General features: G+C 37.3%; 1 protein-coding gene across 1 annotated transcript in view; it reads right to left on the bottom strand.

Annotated features, from left to right (window-relative positions):
* Nucleotides 1-20,471, bottom strand: part of MALRD1 (MAM and LDL receptor class A domain containing 1) — a 302,374-nt gene that overhangs the window by 194,085 nt on the left and 87,818 nt on the right. Inside the window, 3 exon segments of the mRNA XM_068405612.1 lie at nucleotides 3,959-4,136; nucleotides 6,986-7,162; nucleotides 9,975-10,062. Of these exon segments, the coding sequence (XP_068261713.1) occupies nucleotides 3,959-4,136; nucleotides 6,986-7,162; nucleotides 9,975-10,062 (443 nt within the window).

Genomic DNA, 20,471 nt, shown 5'->3' with positions numbered 1-20,471 from the left:
TGAAGGTCATAGACTCTCAACTTGAAAACATTTCTTGACTGCTGAAAAAACTGCTGAGCTTAAGTATATAACTTAAAGCTTTAATTTTTACTATTTTTTCCTGTACTAAATTCTGATAATGATTGTTTGGAAAGCAGACACGAAAGCAAGACAGATGTGTTAAACATATAGTTATCAAGGGAGCTATTTACACAGCAATAATTACCTTGTGAGCTTAGACTTTTAGATCCACATCCTTTTTTGTTTTGATCCATTAATTTTGATGACAGATTTGGGTACGAATTATCATATCAATTAAGTGCCTGCAAAGTTTTCATATAACAGTTGTACCCAAATATCATTAATAATATCAAAGAACTTGCTACCTGCTTTCTCTAAAATAGAAATAAATTTATGGAGTTATCCATTTGCTGGTGTCTATTCTAAACACTTGTTTAAGCCTACACAAACTGATATTTTCATTGTTGTAGCATTTAGAAACCTAACTGCAATAGAGAATTCCCATTTGCTAAGTGAAGAAACATGCCATAAGAGCTCTACATTCATATATTCATAATGGTCTCTTCAGTGAACAATGCCAATTTCTACTAGTTCTTCGCAAACCACATGACAGCCTTTCTCCAGCTCAAGCCAAGGACTGTCAGGCTGCCATAGCAGACTCCCATAACAGCTTCTATTCCTCCAGCCTTAGGCTTATATACCCACGTTGAAGTTGTTCTGTCCTCCATTTCTGAAGTAGTTACTTTCACTTAGTTAATGTAATCATAGCTTCAAAGACTCACGCCTCCACTTTACAATTCATCAGCCGACATGTGGTTAGCCCAAATACATACTCTACGGGAAGCAGATTGTTTGAGTCTCCAACTATTCACAGGAATTTCTGCTGAAAGAACTCATTGTAAACTGCGTTGTCACCTGCACTTGCATCAGGATGCATCTAAACATTTCTATACACAATCCTGCATGTTTTATTTTAATAAGCAAACACAGAGGATTACAGCACTACAGCTTCTCTCATCTAACTCCATGGAAATTTGGGGAAAATGGATGAGATGAGAAAATAAAACAAAACGTTTCAGGGTTTTAATTAAACAGAACCGCTGTTCTGCATCTCTTGTAGTTCGGAAGCATCATGCTCCCATTCTCTTCCACAGGCCAGTAAACAAAGGGAATGGGGAAACAGTACAACCAAATTACATCTCTTGTGAAACGTCACAACAGCAATACATTCCAGTGTTGCCTGAAAACTGCAATTTCTATGGATCATTTACTTTCTTTTTTCACCAGTTCTTTTCAATAAACTGTTAGTTGCATTGAAGTCTGAAAATATGTTGAAAAACAGTAATATAATTTCACGTATCACTGTGCCAATGCAAATCTACAGTTGAAAGGTTGTGGGAGGATTTACTAAGTACACATACAGTGCTGGTATCAGCTAATATATAACAATTAAATAGCAGTCAATGAGAGATTTGACAGCCAATTTATCAAAAATAGTTGCTTTTTTTTATGGAATGCACTTCCTTTATGTATATAATGTAGAGACCTTGAAACAATTAGGTAGCACTGTAATTCTTTTTTGCTATTGTTGAATGAGGATTTTTTGTGGCACTTTTTTTTTGGTAAAAATATACAGTGATTTTAATGAAGTACATAGTGAAACTAATATATTGAGCTGTTTCTCTTATAGTGATATACTCTCAGGCTGAGTAAATGCAATATAATCTTATTTAAAACTAGTAGCAATATATCAAAGACTCTGTTGGAGTGGTTTTAGTTTAAAGTCCGTTTTTGTACTCTGTGGACTATTGTGACAGAAAGTAAACATGCCTGTCCCTAGAACTAGACAAGTACTTTTCTGTTCAGAAGAATGATGCTGCACAGAAATTTCCTTATTAGGTGAATTGAAGTCATATGACATTGAAAGTTTCTTGTACTTAATACATTTGTTAGTCACCTGTGGCGATCTTGTTTCAATAAATCTTAACTATTACTTTTAACTATAATACAAATTGCATTAATGCGTTCTTTTAAATGATGTTTCTTACCTTTTTAGAAGAAAACCCAGGTAAACACAATCTCCTTGAGACAAATCAAAGGAATGTCTTTGGGAGGAGTTAGCAATTATCATAAACAATCTACTTAGAATCCAAAATTAATTTAGATATCTTTACTGAGAGAACCAAAATATTTTTCAATTTACTGTGAAGCAATATAATTTATCAGAAAAACAGTGAAATATCAGCTAAACTGTATTTAACTCTACAGTCACTTTGAACTGCATTAGTTATTAAATGACAGCAGAATTCACAAGACCCGTTTTTGAGGTAACTTGTTGTCACGGTTTAAAGCTGGGCCGGCTATTAAACCTGTGGCAGACGTTCTCTGTTAACCTTCCCCTCCCCACCCGAAGGGAAAGGGAAAAGGGAGAGAGACTTACGAGTTGGAAAGTTAAAACAGTTTTAATAAACTATAATAATGAAAAAAGAGTATAATAGTAATAATAGAAATAATCAAATATATACAAATATATGCAAAATCAAGATCGAGCTCCCCCGATGTCGGCCACGTCACCACCGGCACTGCAGGACAGGCTCTGGGAAGGCTCAGGCTGGGCCTAGCGACGGTTGAGAGCTGGATTCAGGGATGCACGGATCGGGATCGGGGGCAGCAGGAAAACAGACGGAGTCCTCCTTGGACACCGGCCATAGAAGAAAGAGAGCGAGACCCTCGTGATCCCCCCGCTTTATACTGAGAATGACGTGTGTGGGATGGAATACCCTCGTTGGTCAATTTTGGGTCACCTGCCCTGTCTGCTCCCCGCTGCAGCTGCAACCCCCCTTTGGCTCTTCACTCGTAATCAGTGAGGAATTTAGCAGTGACCTTGGTTTCTCTAAGAATAAGTACAGCAAGAGCCTTTCTGCATAACATCCCTACCGGTGCCTCAGTGATAACTACAAACTTCGAGTGTTATCAGTCCTAGAAGCAGACACTGTCTGCAAAACATGCAGTTACTTTCAGAAAGTGCAGTTACTTAGAAGAGACTTAGCTGAAAGTAAAAATCACTGAAAGGAAAATTGGCCTGGTTTGAGCCAAACCAGGGCACTTGTACTGCCCACTCTTGGGCAAAACTGCCAGGATAACAATAGCTAGTAAGGTAGAAAAGCAAGCATCCCTGTCTGTGTGAATAAAGACCATCTGAGAAGGTATTCACACAAAACTGATCAAGATGATGATCACCATCAACTAAATTAAACAGTAGACAGTGAATTGCAAAGACAGTTTCAAACAAAGGAGAAGTCAGCTTGAAAAGAAGTATAAAAGTAGGATAAAAATTTGTTGTAGTGGGGAGAGATTATAGAGTGGAAACAGCAGCAGCCAAAACCTGGTTTTGATGTGTCAGAGGACATCTTGCTGGTGCCACAACCACTGTATAGACCAGACAGCTCATCATTCCCACTGGATGCTGCACATAGCCTGCATCCAGCTGGTGGGCTGCACATAGCCTGCATCCAGTTTGGGGTGCTATAAAGAGGGCTGATTTCTCAAGACATATGTATTAACAGATTGTAGGCAGTGGTATGTGTACATGTAAAGCTGGAGCAGCCATGTCTCCAAACTTGCTTTCCCATAAGGGGGAAGATGCTTGTACCCCACATGTCCTCTGGGAGAGGGAGTGCAGACGTGTTTCTCTGGATGGGGAGGTACTGAAACTTTTGGGAGTTACTTATAGAAAGGTGTTTAGAAATTTGTATCTGTTTATTAACATCTTGTATTTTGATTCATCTATTGTGTTGATCCTGCATATCTACTTCACTGTCAGTTAATCACATGCCATTAATTAATTAGTAAACCACTTCAATACTGTGAAATGAGCAGTTTCCCCCCCCAACAATCCATAAGTGGCTAAACTCACACAGTCCAAGAAATATTCAAGTACCTGAAATATTGTACTCACTTAGTATGATCAATTAATGGGCAGTGTTTTTCTTGCCCAGGGTAGAGGTTTGCCCCTCTTCCAAGTTCCCACTTAAATATGTTTGTAGTATGGATGGAATGATTTCCTGACATCTGTTCCAAGGCTGGTTGATACCATCCACACTGTTTTTTATCTTCAAAGTCGCAGACTTCCATAACTTTGGAGATGAACAGTGAATACTCCACGTTAATATGAAAATTGAGAATTATTAATTGATGTTATGATAAATTAAACAATATGGTAACAAAACATTCAATTTATAGTATCCATGAATACTTACACAGTACTAACATGCATAGATTTTCCTCTATATATAAAATATCAGTTATATTTTCTATGTTCTTTTCTATTAGGCATATTCTAATTTTGGAAATATAACAATTCTTTTGAACCTCGGTATCTACCTTCATACGTGTTCTGATCAGCTTTCAGGCCATTCTAATAAACTGTCATGTGTTATACTCCGAGATGCACATAAAATTCATCAGCTACAAGTCTGCCACCTGCTGCATGGGTCTTTATCCAATCCTGTAGACTGATAACATTAGCAACTCATTGCACGTTGTGTGCAAAGTCCATGACCAAAACTAAAAAAAACAAATCAATATTTCAAGCAGTCCCCACAGTACCTGAAAGCCACATAATAATGTAGCTATTTGGTATTGGTGCTATATACTGAACTGTTATCTTACTAAATAAATATACACCTGCCTGTGCCTTAGCTTTTAATTCCTGAGCAACTGGACAAGAAAAGTAGGCTCACTACTGTCCCTCCTTCACAAAGCATCCCCCTGGAAGAATATTTAGGTGAAAGAAACCCACTTATTTTCCATTTCTGCTGTGAACATTTATTCTCCAGTACATCTTCCTGAATATTTTGCAGAAACTTTTTCTAGGTGATGCAAGGTGACTCTTGTAACTCTCCAGAACTTTGAAACAGATTATTATAATCAGGTCTAAGTGACAGCTGTGAGAATTGTGCAGGAAAATGAGAATTTATTTTAACCCACTGTCCACGTTTAGCCTGCACGCAGGGCTAAACAATAACCAGTTGGTTCTATCACCCAAGACCCCTCCCCAGCTGAGAAAGGGACCTGGGAAAAGGAGGGAGACCCCTGGGCTGAAATTTAAACAGATTTAATAAAATAAGAAAATCAATATCAATAATAACACAAAAGATGCAAAATTATACTCAGCCCATAGAGCAGTGGCAGGTTCCTCCAGGGATCACAACCATTAAGAAGAGAGGAGAGCAAAAAACCACCCTCTCCCCAGCAGCTTTCCCATTTATAGTGACCTGACGTTAATGTTATGGAACACACCTGTGGGCCAGCCTGGGTCAGCTGCCCTGGCTTTCACTGCTAATGGCCCTGATCACCATACCACAGCTGGCCACAAACTGAAACAAAATGTAACAGAAAAGTGATTCTATAAATTTTATCCCTGCAAAACCAGGACACCCATGAAGCTCAAATGCTAGTGTAGTTCAGGTAACTTCTATATCAAGAAATCATCGTGCATTAGGAGAATGTGCCTGACACTTCCTTCCTTGGAGGTTAAAAATGGTAGGCTAAGGAGGGAGAGAGTTTTGATTTATAGCTTGTATATGCCCAGTAAGGAAGAAAACCACAACCAGGGTCATCTCATGAGTTACCCATAAAAAGATTTGTGATGTTTCCTGAGAATGGTGAGTGGCATAGTATTGTGTTTATTCCTCTTTTTTAGCATGTTTTATAAACATTATGTTACAAATGCTTCTGAGAAAGATAACACCTTCCTGAGAACATATTTGTGCCCTTAGTCAGGACATACTTAACTCCTAATTCCAGCATTGTCATTCGAATGATAAATTGCCATCATTGCTGTAGTGATGGAAGACTTCAGACAGAGCATATATGTAAAGGTATATTCTCCGTATTATTTATCTCACTCAGAAAGAAAGGATGTTTTGTAAGACAATGTAAATTTCTGAGAGAAAAAAAAAAAGTTCTATTCAAAGGGCTCTGCATTTATTTTTTCAGTGCAGAATTTCAATGGTTGGTGTTTTTCTCACACCATAGGAAATTACCCAGTGATATTTGTATATCAGATTCATTTCTTCCAGAGTTATTCTCACATAAGAAATAGACAGAAGGAGTATAATGTTACTTTTCCTCATTGAGCCCTCACAGCCCTGAGAGAGGCGATTGAGTTCCCTACACAAAGTGTAATGAATTCAGTTTTGATCTTCAGTGAGAATAGTTTAGCTTGCAAAGGCTGAGGAGGTCACTGTCTCTAGATGTCTGTCCCCCTCATTAATCAGCTTCAGTACAGCAGTATTTTCAAGTACTGTGCTTTGAGGCAAAACAAAGTCATTGACAGTTTCTTCTAAAATGCTATAGTGTGAACTGCTGCGACTCAAAAGCAATCAACAAATACCTTAGACCTCTACAGACAATGTATGGTGACCCTGCCCATTGTTCCAGTTCCAGTGTTCCCATCTGACCATCAGAGCTTTAGGAATTTACAGGCTGGAACTCACTTCTGTGTGGAGTAGGCTGAATTTCACAATCATTGTTGCTGATGAAAATACTTTGTATTAAAAAAAAACCCACCTAAACCCCATATTCATTGAAGTAGATAAGAAGATCCAAGGCTCCCAGATGTGCAGCCCAAACATGAGACTGTAAAGTTATTCTCTCTTCCAGTCTGGACTAGTGAACATTTTAAAAATTTAAATATGTCATAGCTCATTTAATTTGAGAAACTGAGGATTCCTCCCTGACCTTCCCGCCCACCTTGGTTCAGTAGTAAGTTGAATTGGAATGCCAAGTCTGAATCAGCCCATTAGAAGGCAGAAAATGCATAACATCTCAGATTCCCACATTAAGAGCAAAATTTTATTTTCCTGGGGAAAATCACATCTAGGTGCTAATACAAAACTGCAAAGGTAAATACAGAGTAAAGCAATGGGTTTAACAGCCACAAACTAATAAGGTAGCAAAGTACAAGATTTAGTACACTCACCACAATCTGATTCATCAGACTTATCAGAGCAGTCAGGTCTAAAATCACACTTCTGGATCATCTGGATGCAACGGCCAGAGGCTCTACAGACAAACTCCTCCTCTGTGCAGTTGTTCATGGGGAGCGTGGCAGGAACTGAAGTTCCTGAAGTAGTTGTAGGGATTGTTGGCAAGTTTCCTTTGAAAAACAAACCAACAAAATGTTGAGCTATGGGACTAAGGCACTCTAGTTTTGCAACTATTTCTCCCCTTGCCACTCCCACCCTTTGTCAAGGGTATAGCTTTACTGGAAACATGCCTGGGAGGCCAAGTTGAATGATTTAAATGCTGCCCCGGGGGAACTGAATTGAACATTTCCTCAGTGGAAAGCACTAGGTTGGTCATGCTAGTTAACCACTATTCATACAATCCTGACACTTGCAGGAATTTATTTACACCTCTTAGCTGTCTTTCAAATTTGGATTAAGTCAGTGAGTCATTTCAAAAAACTAATGCCACGGAGACTGTCAGAGCAACCACATAAACTTAATTTCCTTGTGAACCAAGGCTAAGAGATTATTCTGACGATAATGGCTTTTTTAACGCGTCGATTACCACAAGTGTTCATGGAAATTACTATGTAACCTTCTTACATTGTAATTTCATCACTGAAAAAAATATTTTTTTCTCATTAGAAAAATTATTCTGAGGTCATCATCTTCTTCCACTACTTCCTTTATGTTTCATTCAAACTCATTACCACTTCTTTCAAATCAGTTGTCTTTGCCTTTCCTCCTATGCTTTACTACGCACCTTTCTTCAGGCTTACTCTCATTTCTTGAAAACGCTTGCTATCATTGTCCATAAAAGGAATTTTCATTATATAACTCCTTCTTTAAATTTAATCATTAATGAAATTATTAGCTGTAATGCACAATGCACCTGAGCAATACACCTGAGTTAATTAAAAAGTACATGTGAAGACTTTTTATATAAAATGTGTCTGGGACAGCAAGGAATTTTTTTTTCCCCTGATGCCTGGAGCACTAAGACTGATAATAAATTCCCCACGAGCAGGAGCCATTTCTATTTCATAAGCTAGAAATCACATCTATGACATCAAATGCATTATACTCTAATCAAATGAATGATATTCCCGTAATATCCTAAGACTTAAACAAAAGACTTAGGGGATGGAATGTTTTGAACGAATATTTGCATGATATAATAAATATATCTACAATTCATAATAATAGCAAGGACCTTATTTGTCAGAAATTTTTAAATATAAATTCCAAATTCAAGTCTCTGCTCCTAATCCACTGGAAAAGGAGAAGAAATTTTGAAATACCATAACATTCACGACACCTGAAAAGAAAGAAGAATCTGCTCCTTTTTTTAAATAATTCATTTTCTATACTTTATGAAATACCATTTTGTCCAGAGCAAGCATCATGGACTAGCCTTTAGTTAGGGCATTGAAATGATGCATCAAAGCAGTACACTCAAGCTTTGACATCTTTAATATTACTTATGAGGGACTTTACCACCAAGCTATCAAGCCCACCTCTCCCTGGTGAGTATTTTGTTATTTGAAGTGGAACAAGAGCAACTGGGCAGCTAGTGCTGGGAACATGGGAGCCCCACTTTTTTTCCCTGATCCAACTTGTGTTAAATATGGTGGAATATGCCATAGCTATTGACTATTTTGCAGACTATTCCCACAGTCTCTTTGACTGTTTTTTTGGTTGTTGAGATTTTTTTTTTTATGGTGCGGAGGAAGTAATATAGAGGCAGAAGCACCCTGGAGTGTCTCAAAAATTGCTTTCAATGCTAAAAGCATTTTTAAAATGTACAGAACACAAAACCGATTTCCTGTTCAGGTCTGTCCATCATTATACTTGCATATTTTTGTTTTATCTTTCCACAAAAAATGAGCTACTTTTTCTTATTTACAAACTTTGAAAGTCTGACCCTCTGTACTTTCCAACTTTCTTCTTGTTTCTTTTTAAAGCTTTTTTTCATATCACATTTCAAAATATGTAGAGGTTTTGTGATTAGTTCTTTTAAGGTTTTCTTCCTCAAATATAAGGCAGCATACATTACTTGAGTATTTAAAAAAAACTTTATATTCAAAATGTTATAATAAATGTTGTGCATTGTATAAACTTGGTAAAATGTGATATAATTATCTGTAGAAGAAACATGCCATATACACTTGATATTCCTAGTAGACCTAATTATATCTCCAAGAAATTTTTGGAGTAGCAGAATAAAATGCATCTGCACTAGGGTGTTTTAGAGTTAGTGACAGGATACTAATATTCAGACACTGTTCTAAATCGCTGTTCTACAGACCTATTACGACTGTACATGTACTGTCACAGCATATCACAGAATCACAGAATCAACCAGGTTGGAAGAGACCTCAGGGAGTCCAACCGTTGCTGCAGCTAACACTAGTCCTTTTGAAATCCCTTCTGTGACGAAGTGATAGGACTGGAATCTTGTGTCTTGAAGTACATGTATTTTGGGATATAGTATTTTACAATTCTGTAGATATTGTAACACCCTAGGTAGCAATGACTTACGAGGACAGGTTGCTCTATCATCTGAACTATTTGTGTGCTGTAACATGGGAGCAACTAGCACAGTAAAAACATTAAGAATTACGGGGAGGAGGCAGAAGGCTGTATTAAACTGAGTTTGCTAAATGAAAGGTCAGTTTGCTTACACACAGTTAAGATTCTTTTTCCTTCTAGGAATCACAATCTCGAAGAGTTTGGCAGCTGCACACTTCTTGCATTTTGGACCTCATGTACACAGCAGAAACTATTTTGTACTGGTGCCTAGATACGAGAGTCTGAGGAGTAGGGAAACAAGTCTGGATTACCTTGTCAGACATGAGACACAGTTTCATCTGGTTTTTGCTTTTCCAGTAGCAATATTTACAAATGACAGCAAAGAATCAGCTCACAGCTAGGACACATACGCTTTAACCCTGTTCTTACCATTGTAAAGAGTACAGCCTAGAAAAGATGTGTCATCAAGTCCAATGTCTCCAGTGAAACCATCTCCTATGGTACCTTTCAGCAAGATCTAGGGAAACAAGAATTAAAAAAGCATTTTTCAGTGTATAGTAGACTTCCATTTCTCATTAAATATTTCATATGAATTGATAGAGGAGTCATTTACCATGTTTCATATGTAAAATGAGATTAAATTTGTTCTAGGGGATATATTCTATTTAGTGACACTTTATGAAAGAGAATAATTATTATCAGCTTTCCTGGGTGGTCACATTAATCACAGTGAACCATGACAGAATGGTTGGCTTCACAATTGTGTAAATCCACTGAGACATCATTGTGATATAAAATGATGGTAAGACATTATCATAAGTGGCATATTATGATTAGCTGCTTTGATACTTATTGTAATAACATTAATCATGATTAATTATAATAACATTCATGTGAATAAACTATATACCCTTATACGAATCCCACTGTAATGAAAACAATTAAGCAAATTAGATATGTACTATGGAACCTTTTAAGGAAAAATCTCTATTTCATTAGAGTTGCCAATGCTGTATACATTTACTTTCTCATTATTGTCTACTGCCAAGGAATGGGAGAGGTTAAGTAGTATTTGTGAAATACTCTCTGGATGACTGAATAAGCCTCTTTTCTTCTGGCTGTTACTGAATGGTAAAAGTCCAAGCAGATGATTAGGGAAAGATTTAGTAAGAATTTTGTTAATTTAATTAATTTATAAAGCCTTGTTCATAAAAAAATACAGCCTTCTCAAACCATATATTTCAAAAAAAGATAAATAAATGTTTTTGCTGATCCAATGGAGTTCAAATGTTAAAGTTATTTCTTTGCCATTTTTTTAAATACTTATGTCACATCTTATACACACACATATTCAAACTTCCAGATTATTCTGGAAAGCTGCATAAAATTTCAAATACATTTTTCACCGTTTGTTCCTCAGTTCAACAGACAATTCCTACAGAGGAAAGAAGTATAAGTAGTGGCAAAAATACTGCAATACTGCTTCACAGTACTGTTAGTTCTAAAATTTACTTATTTGTAATTTTATTTGCAAAGAAAGCTTATTTTCAACAGGTAATGAAGCACTGCTCCTAACTCAAAGACGCAAGGCACTTCTATGTAGATAGGTGTCTCAATTCTTTTGATCAAATATCATTGATATTTTGGAAACATCCTCACATCAAATGTCATTTTATATTTCAGTATTTCTTTCGTCCTATAATAAAGGAAGTCCAATAAAGGAAGTAGTGTAAAGGATTTCCAGTTTCAGAAATTAGCACTATGTACTAAACAAGCTACTAAGTAACTTGAGGGAAATTGGAGAATTCACCTACACGCTAAGAACCATTGTTTAGCTGGTACGTACACAGAGGTTTTATAAGTCACACTTTAAATTTGTTAACAGGTAACAGGAGGAAAAGATATTTAAAAGGTGCAAGGAATGGTCTTAACACTGTAAAAGAGAATAATATCAGTCTTAATATGTTAGAATCATAGAATGATTTGGGTTGGAAGGGACCTTAAACATCATTCAGTTTCAACCCCCCTGCCATGGGCAGGAATAGCTTTCCACTAGAGCAGGTTGCTCAAATCCCCATCCAACCTGGCCTTGAACACTTCCAGGAAGGGGGCATCCACAACTTCTCTGGGCAACCTGTTCCAGTGTCTCACCACTCTCATAGTAAAGGATTTCTTCCTAATATCTAATCTAAATCTACCCTCTTTCAATTTAAAACTGTCAGAATATCCACAAACGTTCTTTACAATATTACCCATCTTTTGGTTCCTGTTTAGGTTAAAATGGGGACAATGCCACCATATCGGTACCAATAGCATAAAAATTATTAGAAACAGGACAAATCAAGACATCTATTATTTGGAAATGCCATGCAAGAAAATTTATTGTTCCAAAATGACAAAATTCCTTTTGGTGTAATTTTGACTGGCAAACACACAGCAGTTTAAATAAAATTTTGACTTTGCTTTCAAGGCATGAATTATGAACTTCTCATAATTAATTACTCATAAATGAGCTAAAATTCAGACAAAGAGGCAGAGGATTCATTAACTCAACTTACACAGTTATTACTAAGACAAACCCAAGCACCTTCAAAAGTACATTATTTTTCTGTGGGTTGTGCTGAGCTCTGATGGATGTTAACCAGTAGTTTGAGGAGCTTCTCTCCCCATAGATGCCTGTGCCCACCTCCCCAGCCACAGCATTCACACGGTCTGAGGCCATCCTTATGTATCGTCTTCTACCAACCTTTCCCTAGAGGAGGTTGCACTCCTGCACCTTAAGAAGGAGTACTTTTATTAAGGGCATAAAAATATCCAAAGATAGAAGCGGCAGGACACAGTTCGGCAGGGGTAATTCAGTTCAGAATACCTCTTTATTGTTATGATGATGATTATATTACTTAAAATCCTCCAACCCAAATTAATTTTTTAAATTTATTTCTGTACTTGGGCAGTCTGACACTTTGGCAGGTAGCATGACCTCAGTAACACAGAAAATGTAACAGAGGTGTAGGTATATACTCTGATAGACTTACAACTGAAAATAGGACCAATTTATGAGTTAGTGCTGCAGTATAAAACTTAGTCTCTCTGCAGCTGTGGTTAAACATTGACCACTTTAATTAATTTGCCAGCTGAAATTCTGAAAACTTCATAAGCTATTATTAATCAACTTCCAGGGAACTCATCTACCATGAAGCTCATTTCACATCTCATTTATTATTTGAATGAGGATAAATAGTTCCCAATTTCTCCAGTTTTCAGAACTCTAGAGATCCAGTCTGAATGAAATCTATAAAGGTAGCAAAAGGTATGCTACACAAAAAAAGGGGGAAAAAAAACTCCATGAAAAACAAAATGTATTAGAATGACACTCTGTATACAGAAAAGGACTGATCCCTTAATACTTTGAATAAAATAGGTTTTTGAAGGGTGAAGGAACATTATTACAAGTGTTAATAGACGAATTACAATGAGTAATACTGTTCCATACAAATGTTTCATTTTTACAGTAATGTTCATTTCTGTCACTAGCCAATTCCCACCGAAGGCTAGCAAAATAAAATCTTAATTTCCATACAAGCATAGTTTAAGCTAGAATGGAATTAATTCCCCAAACTGTGAGGTATTCAGAATTCCGAATATTTCTGAATATCTAGGAAATAGTGATATTAGTTCTAATGTATTATCTAGCAATATAGCCAAACATCATCTCAGGTTTGTCACAGGAAGTGTCAGCTGTGTTACTTAGTGATTTTGTTAGTAGTTAGAGCATGCTAATTTTGACTGGCTTTGCTATGATTATTTCTGGCAAGAAACCATGTGATTTGGTTTGAAGAAGAAAGAATGACCCCACACGTGGATAATAGTACAAATAACCAGGAGAACACTTTGTTATCAAAAACTTTTGTCATAACTTACTGAACGCAAATGCAGGATTGAGAGTCAAATACATTTCACTGCATATCTCTGAAGTAAACTACTCCTATGTTTTAATGCTATGTATAAATAAAGGAAAATGTCTCATAAGTTTTCATCAAGAAAAGTAATCAGTTTCTTATGAGATGATGGAACTTCTGTAATTACAGACAAGCCATAGAACCACGAACTGCATGAAATCTGTATCAAAATTTCTTGCTGCAAAACTCCTTTTTATCAAGGTATCTTCATCCAACAGTCACGTCACAATAAGTCTTCACTGTATGACAAATTTTTCAAGAACACGTGAACATATTCCTATAATGATATCTCAAGAAGTACATAAAAAAGGGAAACTATTTACCAAGCAAACACAATTTTTTTCAGAAAAATTGTGATTTTTAAAAAATCTGAGAAATTTAGATTTAATTTTGACTTCTTGAGTTATTAGTTCATGTCAAATAAGACTTACTGCCTTCTTTGATAAGTGAGTCCAAACATGGTAATTTATTCCTCCGTGGTTTTGCTTCTCTGCTTCCTCAGCTGTCATCAAAGGAGTAGGCACTGTGGGACCTAAGACCATTTCCCAAATCTCTTGTCTAGGCATCCAATAGTTGCATTCTGACTACACATGGCACTGAACTTTTCCTCTGTACCTTCCAAACTATAGTTTCCATTGGGAAAAAAAACCTGTCTGTGCTGCAGAAGGGGTACCACAGCATGTTGCAGCTTTCCCCCTCATGGAGGGAATGACTAGGCAATCAGGTCTACTACGTGTAACACGGAGCCCTTCTGCCCCCAAAAGCAAGCACAAGTGGAGACAGCCCATCAGCTACTGGAAAGATTATCAACATTAGGTCACCACAACATTTTAACAATACATGTAGAAAAGCTCGAGATTCCCCTGCCCATCTTCAAAGTCCATCAGCCCCTTCTGTTTGCGTTCATCAAAAATGCATTAGAAGTGAATGTCTCAAGACTTCCAAAGTTGAAATAAAGTCTTCTCACACGGGTGCCCACAATAATCTTAAGGATACACACACCAAATATGAAAAATCTTGTGTCAAATATTTGATGATTTAGTGTTTGGTTTTACAAGATACTGAAAAACATGAGCTCTAGTCCAGTAAAGCACTTTATCACATTCACCGTAAGCTTGTGAGACCTCATCCTGAATTATGACGTTTTTCCAAACATTTCTCTGAAGTCCAGAGAAGAATTACATTTCTATCCTGTTTCAGACTTCACTGATGTCAGTGGGACTGCTGACAAGCACAAAATTAATAACTGTTTACATATTCTGGGAGTCAGTACTTTGCTATATTAAGGCCACAAAACTTCACTCAAGAGAAAAGATCCTGTTTTCACTCTGTAACATTAATGTTGGAAGAATTATTGCAGAAGTACTATATAGTCAATGCCTAAAAATTTCTGAGTTTCTAGCTTTATGAAACAACATAGTTAGCCTCCACTTGGGAAACATTTGTCTAGTCATTATAATGATAAAGCGATATTTAATCCAATTTAAGGTCATGGTTAGTTTTGACTTCATCTACAAAGGTTTACAGAAGTCTCCTCTATTTCACAAGATTATGGCAGAATGAGATTATTTCAAAAGCAACCCAGATTGTAAATATGCAGTGTTAAAAAACCCCACACCAATACCCACAAAAAACACAGAAAAATGGACAAATCCCTCTTTAAATCTGAAGATATTTTTCAGTCTCAAAATTAATTTGATTTCTGTTCAGTTGGCTACAGGGGTCCAAAAATACGTATGTATCTTTTAGCAATTCTACTTTTTGTAATATTAAAAATGTAAATGTTTTCTTTCCCTAAAGAGACTGTATGATGATATTTTTTTTAATTGCTTAAAAATGACTAAGTGATGAAAATACTTGACAGATAAGGATATACTCACAGACAATACTAAAACATCCATGGTTAACTGAGCAAGGCCAAATCTAGTCCAAAAAAAAACCAAGCCCAAAAGATACTGTAAATTTTCTCCCACATCTAAAATACAAGTCCCTTTAGTGTTCCTGTATAAATTTAGGAGGTTTTTTTTACACCATCAGTCATTTCTGATAGCCTTGTGGTTAATTATGCAGACAGGACTGGATCTGACTGACAGGCTGTTTTGACAAGGATACATACAAGTGAAAGAGGGTGAGTTGTAGTATGGGAATAGCAAAGCAATGGCAAGACCAATGATGTTCTTTCATGATCAGCCTTTACTGACTCTAGTCGTATTACGGTACCTTGAACTACTTTCAGATGGAATCTCATCACCACTCCTTTACCATAAGTGTGTTTTTGCTGCTAGGGTGATCTTCCATGACAGGTGTATGCAGGCTGAGAAGCTTACACCCATATTCACTTACACACTACATAGATTCTTTCTTTCTCCCAACCACCGTTTCCCTAGATTTTAAAAACAAATAAATAAATAAATAAATTACAGGATTCTGGCTGAGTTACTATGTCAAATTCCTGGGACTTATGGTCCTAACAGATGTGTCCCACATTGACCAGGATGGCTTGTTATGACCTGAGTACTTTTGTCCCTTCCTCTTGTACCCTGGAGTATCTCAAGATGTCAAGGGCTGCATAAAGACATCTCCACATCTCTGTCCAGAGAAGCCTGAATAAGGCCTTCGTGGACACACTTGTGTCTGATCCATGAAATGCTTACTGCTAAGGCGATTCTTCCATGCTGAGCTAAGGAGTATCCTGAGAGAAGACTTGCATTGCTTTCTTTTCAATGCTTATGAAAACATTTGTGCCAGCAGTTGAGTCAATTATCTGTATAGCAGCATTTTCTAGTGAGCAAGTGGATCACTATTAACATCTTTTGCCTAAAGATGTGGACCTTTCCTTATCCAAAGGATTCTGCCTGACTGAGATAGTAAGTTATACAGAATTGCTGCTCCTACGTCCATGTGTATGGCCTTGAACCTCCAAGAACAGGAAAACAATAACATAGGGATATCATTGGAACATATGACTTGCCATGAAATCCTGTCTTCATTAAAGATGAGAGTTCTGCTACATACTTCAGTGGGAGTATAATTTCTACATTGTTTCTTAATTCTGCTATAAGCATACTCCATAAACACAGAAAGATTACTAAAAAAATTATTAAAATAAAGCCCTTTGTTTGATGTAAAATATAGAACTATGGAAGGAGACTTAATTAAACTTCAATGAAGAACCGCTTTCCTGTGATCGTTACCTTTTCGAAGATGGCTTCTAGATCCAGCAAAGGAACAAGAAAAAAGTCACTAACATTTTCCTTCTCTTTGCAAAGTTATCCAAGTCTCATTTTCCTGTTCAGCAATTCCTGATAAGCAATACAATAATATCCAGTAGCAAATTTAAGACACTACTCTTAATTTTCAGGAAAGAAAAATTCCTACTTTACATGATTCCCCCCAAATTCAAACGACTGAATAGTCTCTCAATGGGTTGTGAAAGGTGGTGAAAATCTTTCATTACTTCAGGTTTTCCATATTTAAAACATGGGCAGTACTTGACAGTTCATTTACATATAGAAAGGTTATTTTTACCTTGTAAAGTTTCCCTTGAGCTTCCTGCAAGTAAATAGGGGACAAAGGTAAAACACACCCACCCCTGAGACCTTTGTTCCCCTGCCCCCCCCCCCAAAAAAAAAAATTGCAAGGAAATGTCAGATGTGAAATTAAGAATATAATTTTGACTGGAAAAGGCATTGTTAAAACAGCTTAAAAATTCTTATTCTTGGTCCTCTTCGTGCATATTTTGTGACTTGATGACATCATGACAAGTCTTCCACTGCACACCAATAAAACAATAACACAAAGAATAAATTATTTCTATTGCTGCAGAGTGGATCATAGCTTCATAATATTAAGTATTGTAATAGCACTGAACAAAAGGACAATTTCGTTCCCTAAGAACTGAACTAAAACCATGAAATCATCCCTGAAGGTTTGCACAATGGACAATATATTTTCCTGGCTTCTCATGTGATTTCCTTGTTTTCATACTGTTTTCTATGCTCTGAAATCCACTCGTAAAAAACGACAATATTGATATTTAGAAATTACTTTTTTAAAAAATCACATTACTTTTTGCCTTTCAAATATACTGCATTGCACCACACACATTTTCAAGACATAAGTTCTCTGTATTTCACTGTACTGAACAGCCTTCACTATCAACACAGTGTCTTATGGCTGTTTTTTATTCTTTACCACAAGTGTCCCCATTCCCTCGTTGTCCACTCTATGTGCATATTGTTTCTCACCTAGATTGTGGACTGGTGAAGAAATCTGAACATGAATTGTCCAAACTAGAGTCTACACAAGTTCTGCATGAAGTATAGACATGAGATATGTCAACTTTTGTTCCTGGCCCGCTACAACCCTCCAAGTCCTTGATCCTGGTCATGAGGACAGGGCGTGGTGAGGGAGCCTAAGTCATACAAGTGCACGTATTAGAGCTGTTGTACCAAAAGGCATTGATACTTCAACAGTACAGACATGAAGTAATGCACACGATTTTGCCTGACATCAGCTTCCGCTGCCACAGCTTCCAGACACCCTGTAACCATCTGTGCACATAATGCCCTGCCAGGACACATTCTAACAAGACCTGAGAGTTAAATATCAGTAACACAGCAAGTCTTTTGGGTTTGGGTGCATTTTTTTTTTAATTAGCCTACAGAAATATGTAGGCTGTACCCTGGGCCGCATAGAAAAAAGCATGGACAACAGGTCAACAAAGGAGATTCTGCCCCTCTACTCTGCTCTGGTGAGACCCCACCTACAGTACTGCATCCAGTTCTGGGGCCCCCAGCATAAGACAGGCATAGAGCTGTTAGAGTGGGTCCAAAGGAGGGCCACGAAAATGATCAGAAAGCTAGAATACGGCTCCTATGAAGAAAGGCTGAGAAAGTTGAGTTTGTTCAGCCTGGAGAAGAGAAGGGTCCAGGGAGACCTTGCAGTCTTTCAATACTTAAAGGGGGCTTATAAGAAAGATGGAGAGAGACTTTTTACCAAGGCCTGTAGTGACAGGACAAGGGGCAACCGTCTTAAATTGAAAGAAGATAGATTTAGATTGGGTATAAGGAAGAAATTTTTTACGATGATGGTGGTGAGACATTGGAACATGTTGCCGAGAGAAGCTGTGGTTGCCCCATCATTGGAAGTGTTCAGGGTCTGGTTGGACAGGGCTTTGAACAACCTGATCTAGTGCAAGATGTCCCTGCCCATGTCAGTGAGGTAGGCCTGGATGATCTTTAAAAGTTCATTCTAACCCAAACCATCCTGTGATTCTATGATTAATGAAGGATTAAAAAAACGTGGGTAGCACTTCGCTGCCAATGTTAATCTATTAGCCAATTAATAAACAATTGCTCCAGAGGCAAAGGCATACCAAACTGTATAGGTCAGCCAGCAACCACAGGCTTCATATTACCACTGTGAAAACAAAACTGAGAATGATGACTATAAACAGATCAGAAACAAATAGCAGAATGTAAATCTGAAAACCAAAGAGCAGTGTGCAACATGCAAGCAGGTATCAGGGGTGAAAGAAGCCAACACACAGTTCAGAGATGAAGAAAAACAGTTAGTGCCCAGAAAGAGAGCTACTAAGCTGCACGAAATATGGCTGCATATCCATGTATTTGGAGTAGAATTGGAAGAGTAAAAAGCGACAGAAGCATGTCGTAACCTTTATAGGAACAAAAAAAAAAAAAAGAAGAAAAAAAAAAAGTCTCCCTGAATACTAGTCTCAGCAGATCATTAGGGAAAGTGCAAAGGAGAAGAGGAGGGGAAGAAAGATGAGGAATGACAAATTGAAAGTTGAAATTGAAGCTGTTGCTAGAGTGGAAATCCATGATGACAAAATCTTTTTGTGAAAATTGCTACCAGGGAATGGATCAAAGGCAATAACAGAAAAATGATCACAAGTGGGTATTAGAGGCGTGATAAACATTTTAGAGAAGTCCTTGATAAATTCAGAGCTGCTTCAACAACAGATTTTAATGAAAGCTCTGTATCTGACCAACTAAACATTAACAAACTCCTACTGATATGTCAGCATGCACTGAAAATGAGGCCCTGAACAAGGAAGCAAGCAGACAATCAAGTGAAGGCAGAAGGCTAACAACACTTGACAACAATAAATCTGGTTCAATAAGATTGAAAGTGATTGCAGAAAATCTGAAATCATAGTTAGAATATCAAAAAGAGTGAGCCTCTTGATGCACCGAAAGCTGTCTACAGCACAATGACTCACAGCATGAGGACAGATGTACCAGAGGTTAGGTCAGCTGTCCAGCTAACTGCAGTGTATGTCTCCCAGTGGACTGCTGCCACATCCACAATGAGAACAAAACAGGCATGCAGTGGTAGCTCTCAAACTCTTGGCAGTATACCACAGGTGGGAGGTTATAGCCTCGTTGTTGTGCTAGTAGCCCTTAAGAGACTTTTCTTTCAATAATTTACCAAGTTACTTATTGATCCGATTCATACTTCCTTGTACCCAAAACATACCTCTGCAATGAATTGTACAACAGACCATCCTAAAATAGTATTTCCTTTTGTTTTGATTGTGTTGCCTAACAATATCACACAGTACCTCTCATTCTCTGTATTCAGAGAAATCATTAATGGACATTCTCTATGCAGCTTCTCTATGACATTGTTGATTTGATGTTTCTCTGTTACATATCAACCATATCTCTTTCTAAGAGGAGCACTCTTTACCCAAGTATTCTAGAAAAGGTCAAACATTTCTACTTCAATTTCTTTTTTCAACTTAATGTTCCTAAAGTAAGGGCAAATACACAATTACTTTGATTAGTTTTCTTAGGATATATAGAAGAAAGAGCACAAACTCTTCAGAAGCAGTTTCCTTCTAACAACGCTGTGAGTGGTAAGGGTAAGTCCCAGCTGCATGCGCTGATATGCAGCTTTAACAGGCTGAAACATGGTCTCCTCACATTGCTTTTCACACTAG

Source organism: Nyctibius grandis, chromosome 7, assembly GCF_013368605.1.
Source record: "Nyctibius grandis isolate bNycGra1 chromosome 7, bNycGra1.pri, whole genome shotgun sequence".
Classification (NCBI taxonomy): domain Eukaryota; kingdom Metazoa; phylum Chordata; class Aves; order Nyctibiiformes; family Nyctibiidae; genus Nyctibius; species Nyctibius grandis.
This window is presented reverse-complemented; position numbering and strand designations above follow the sequence as displayed.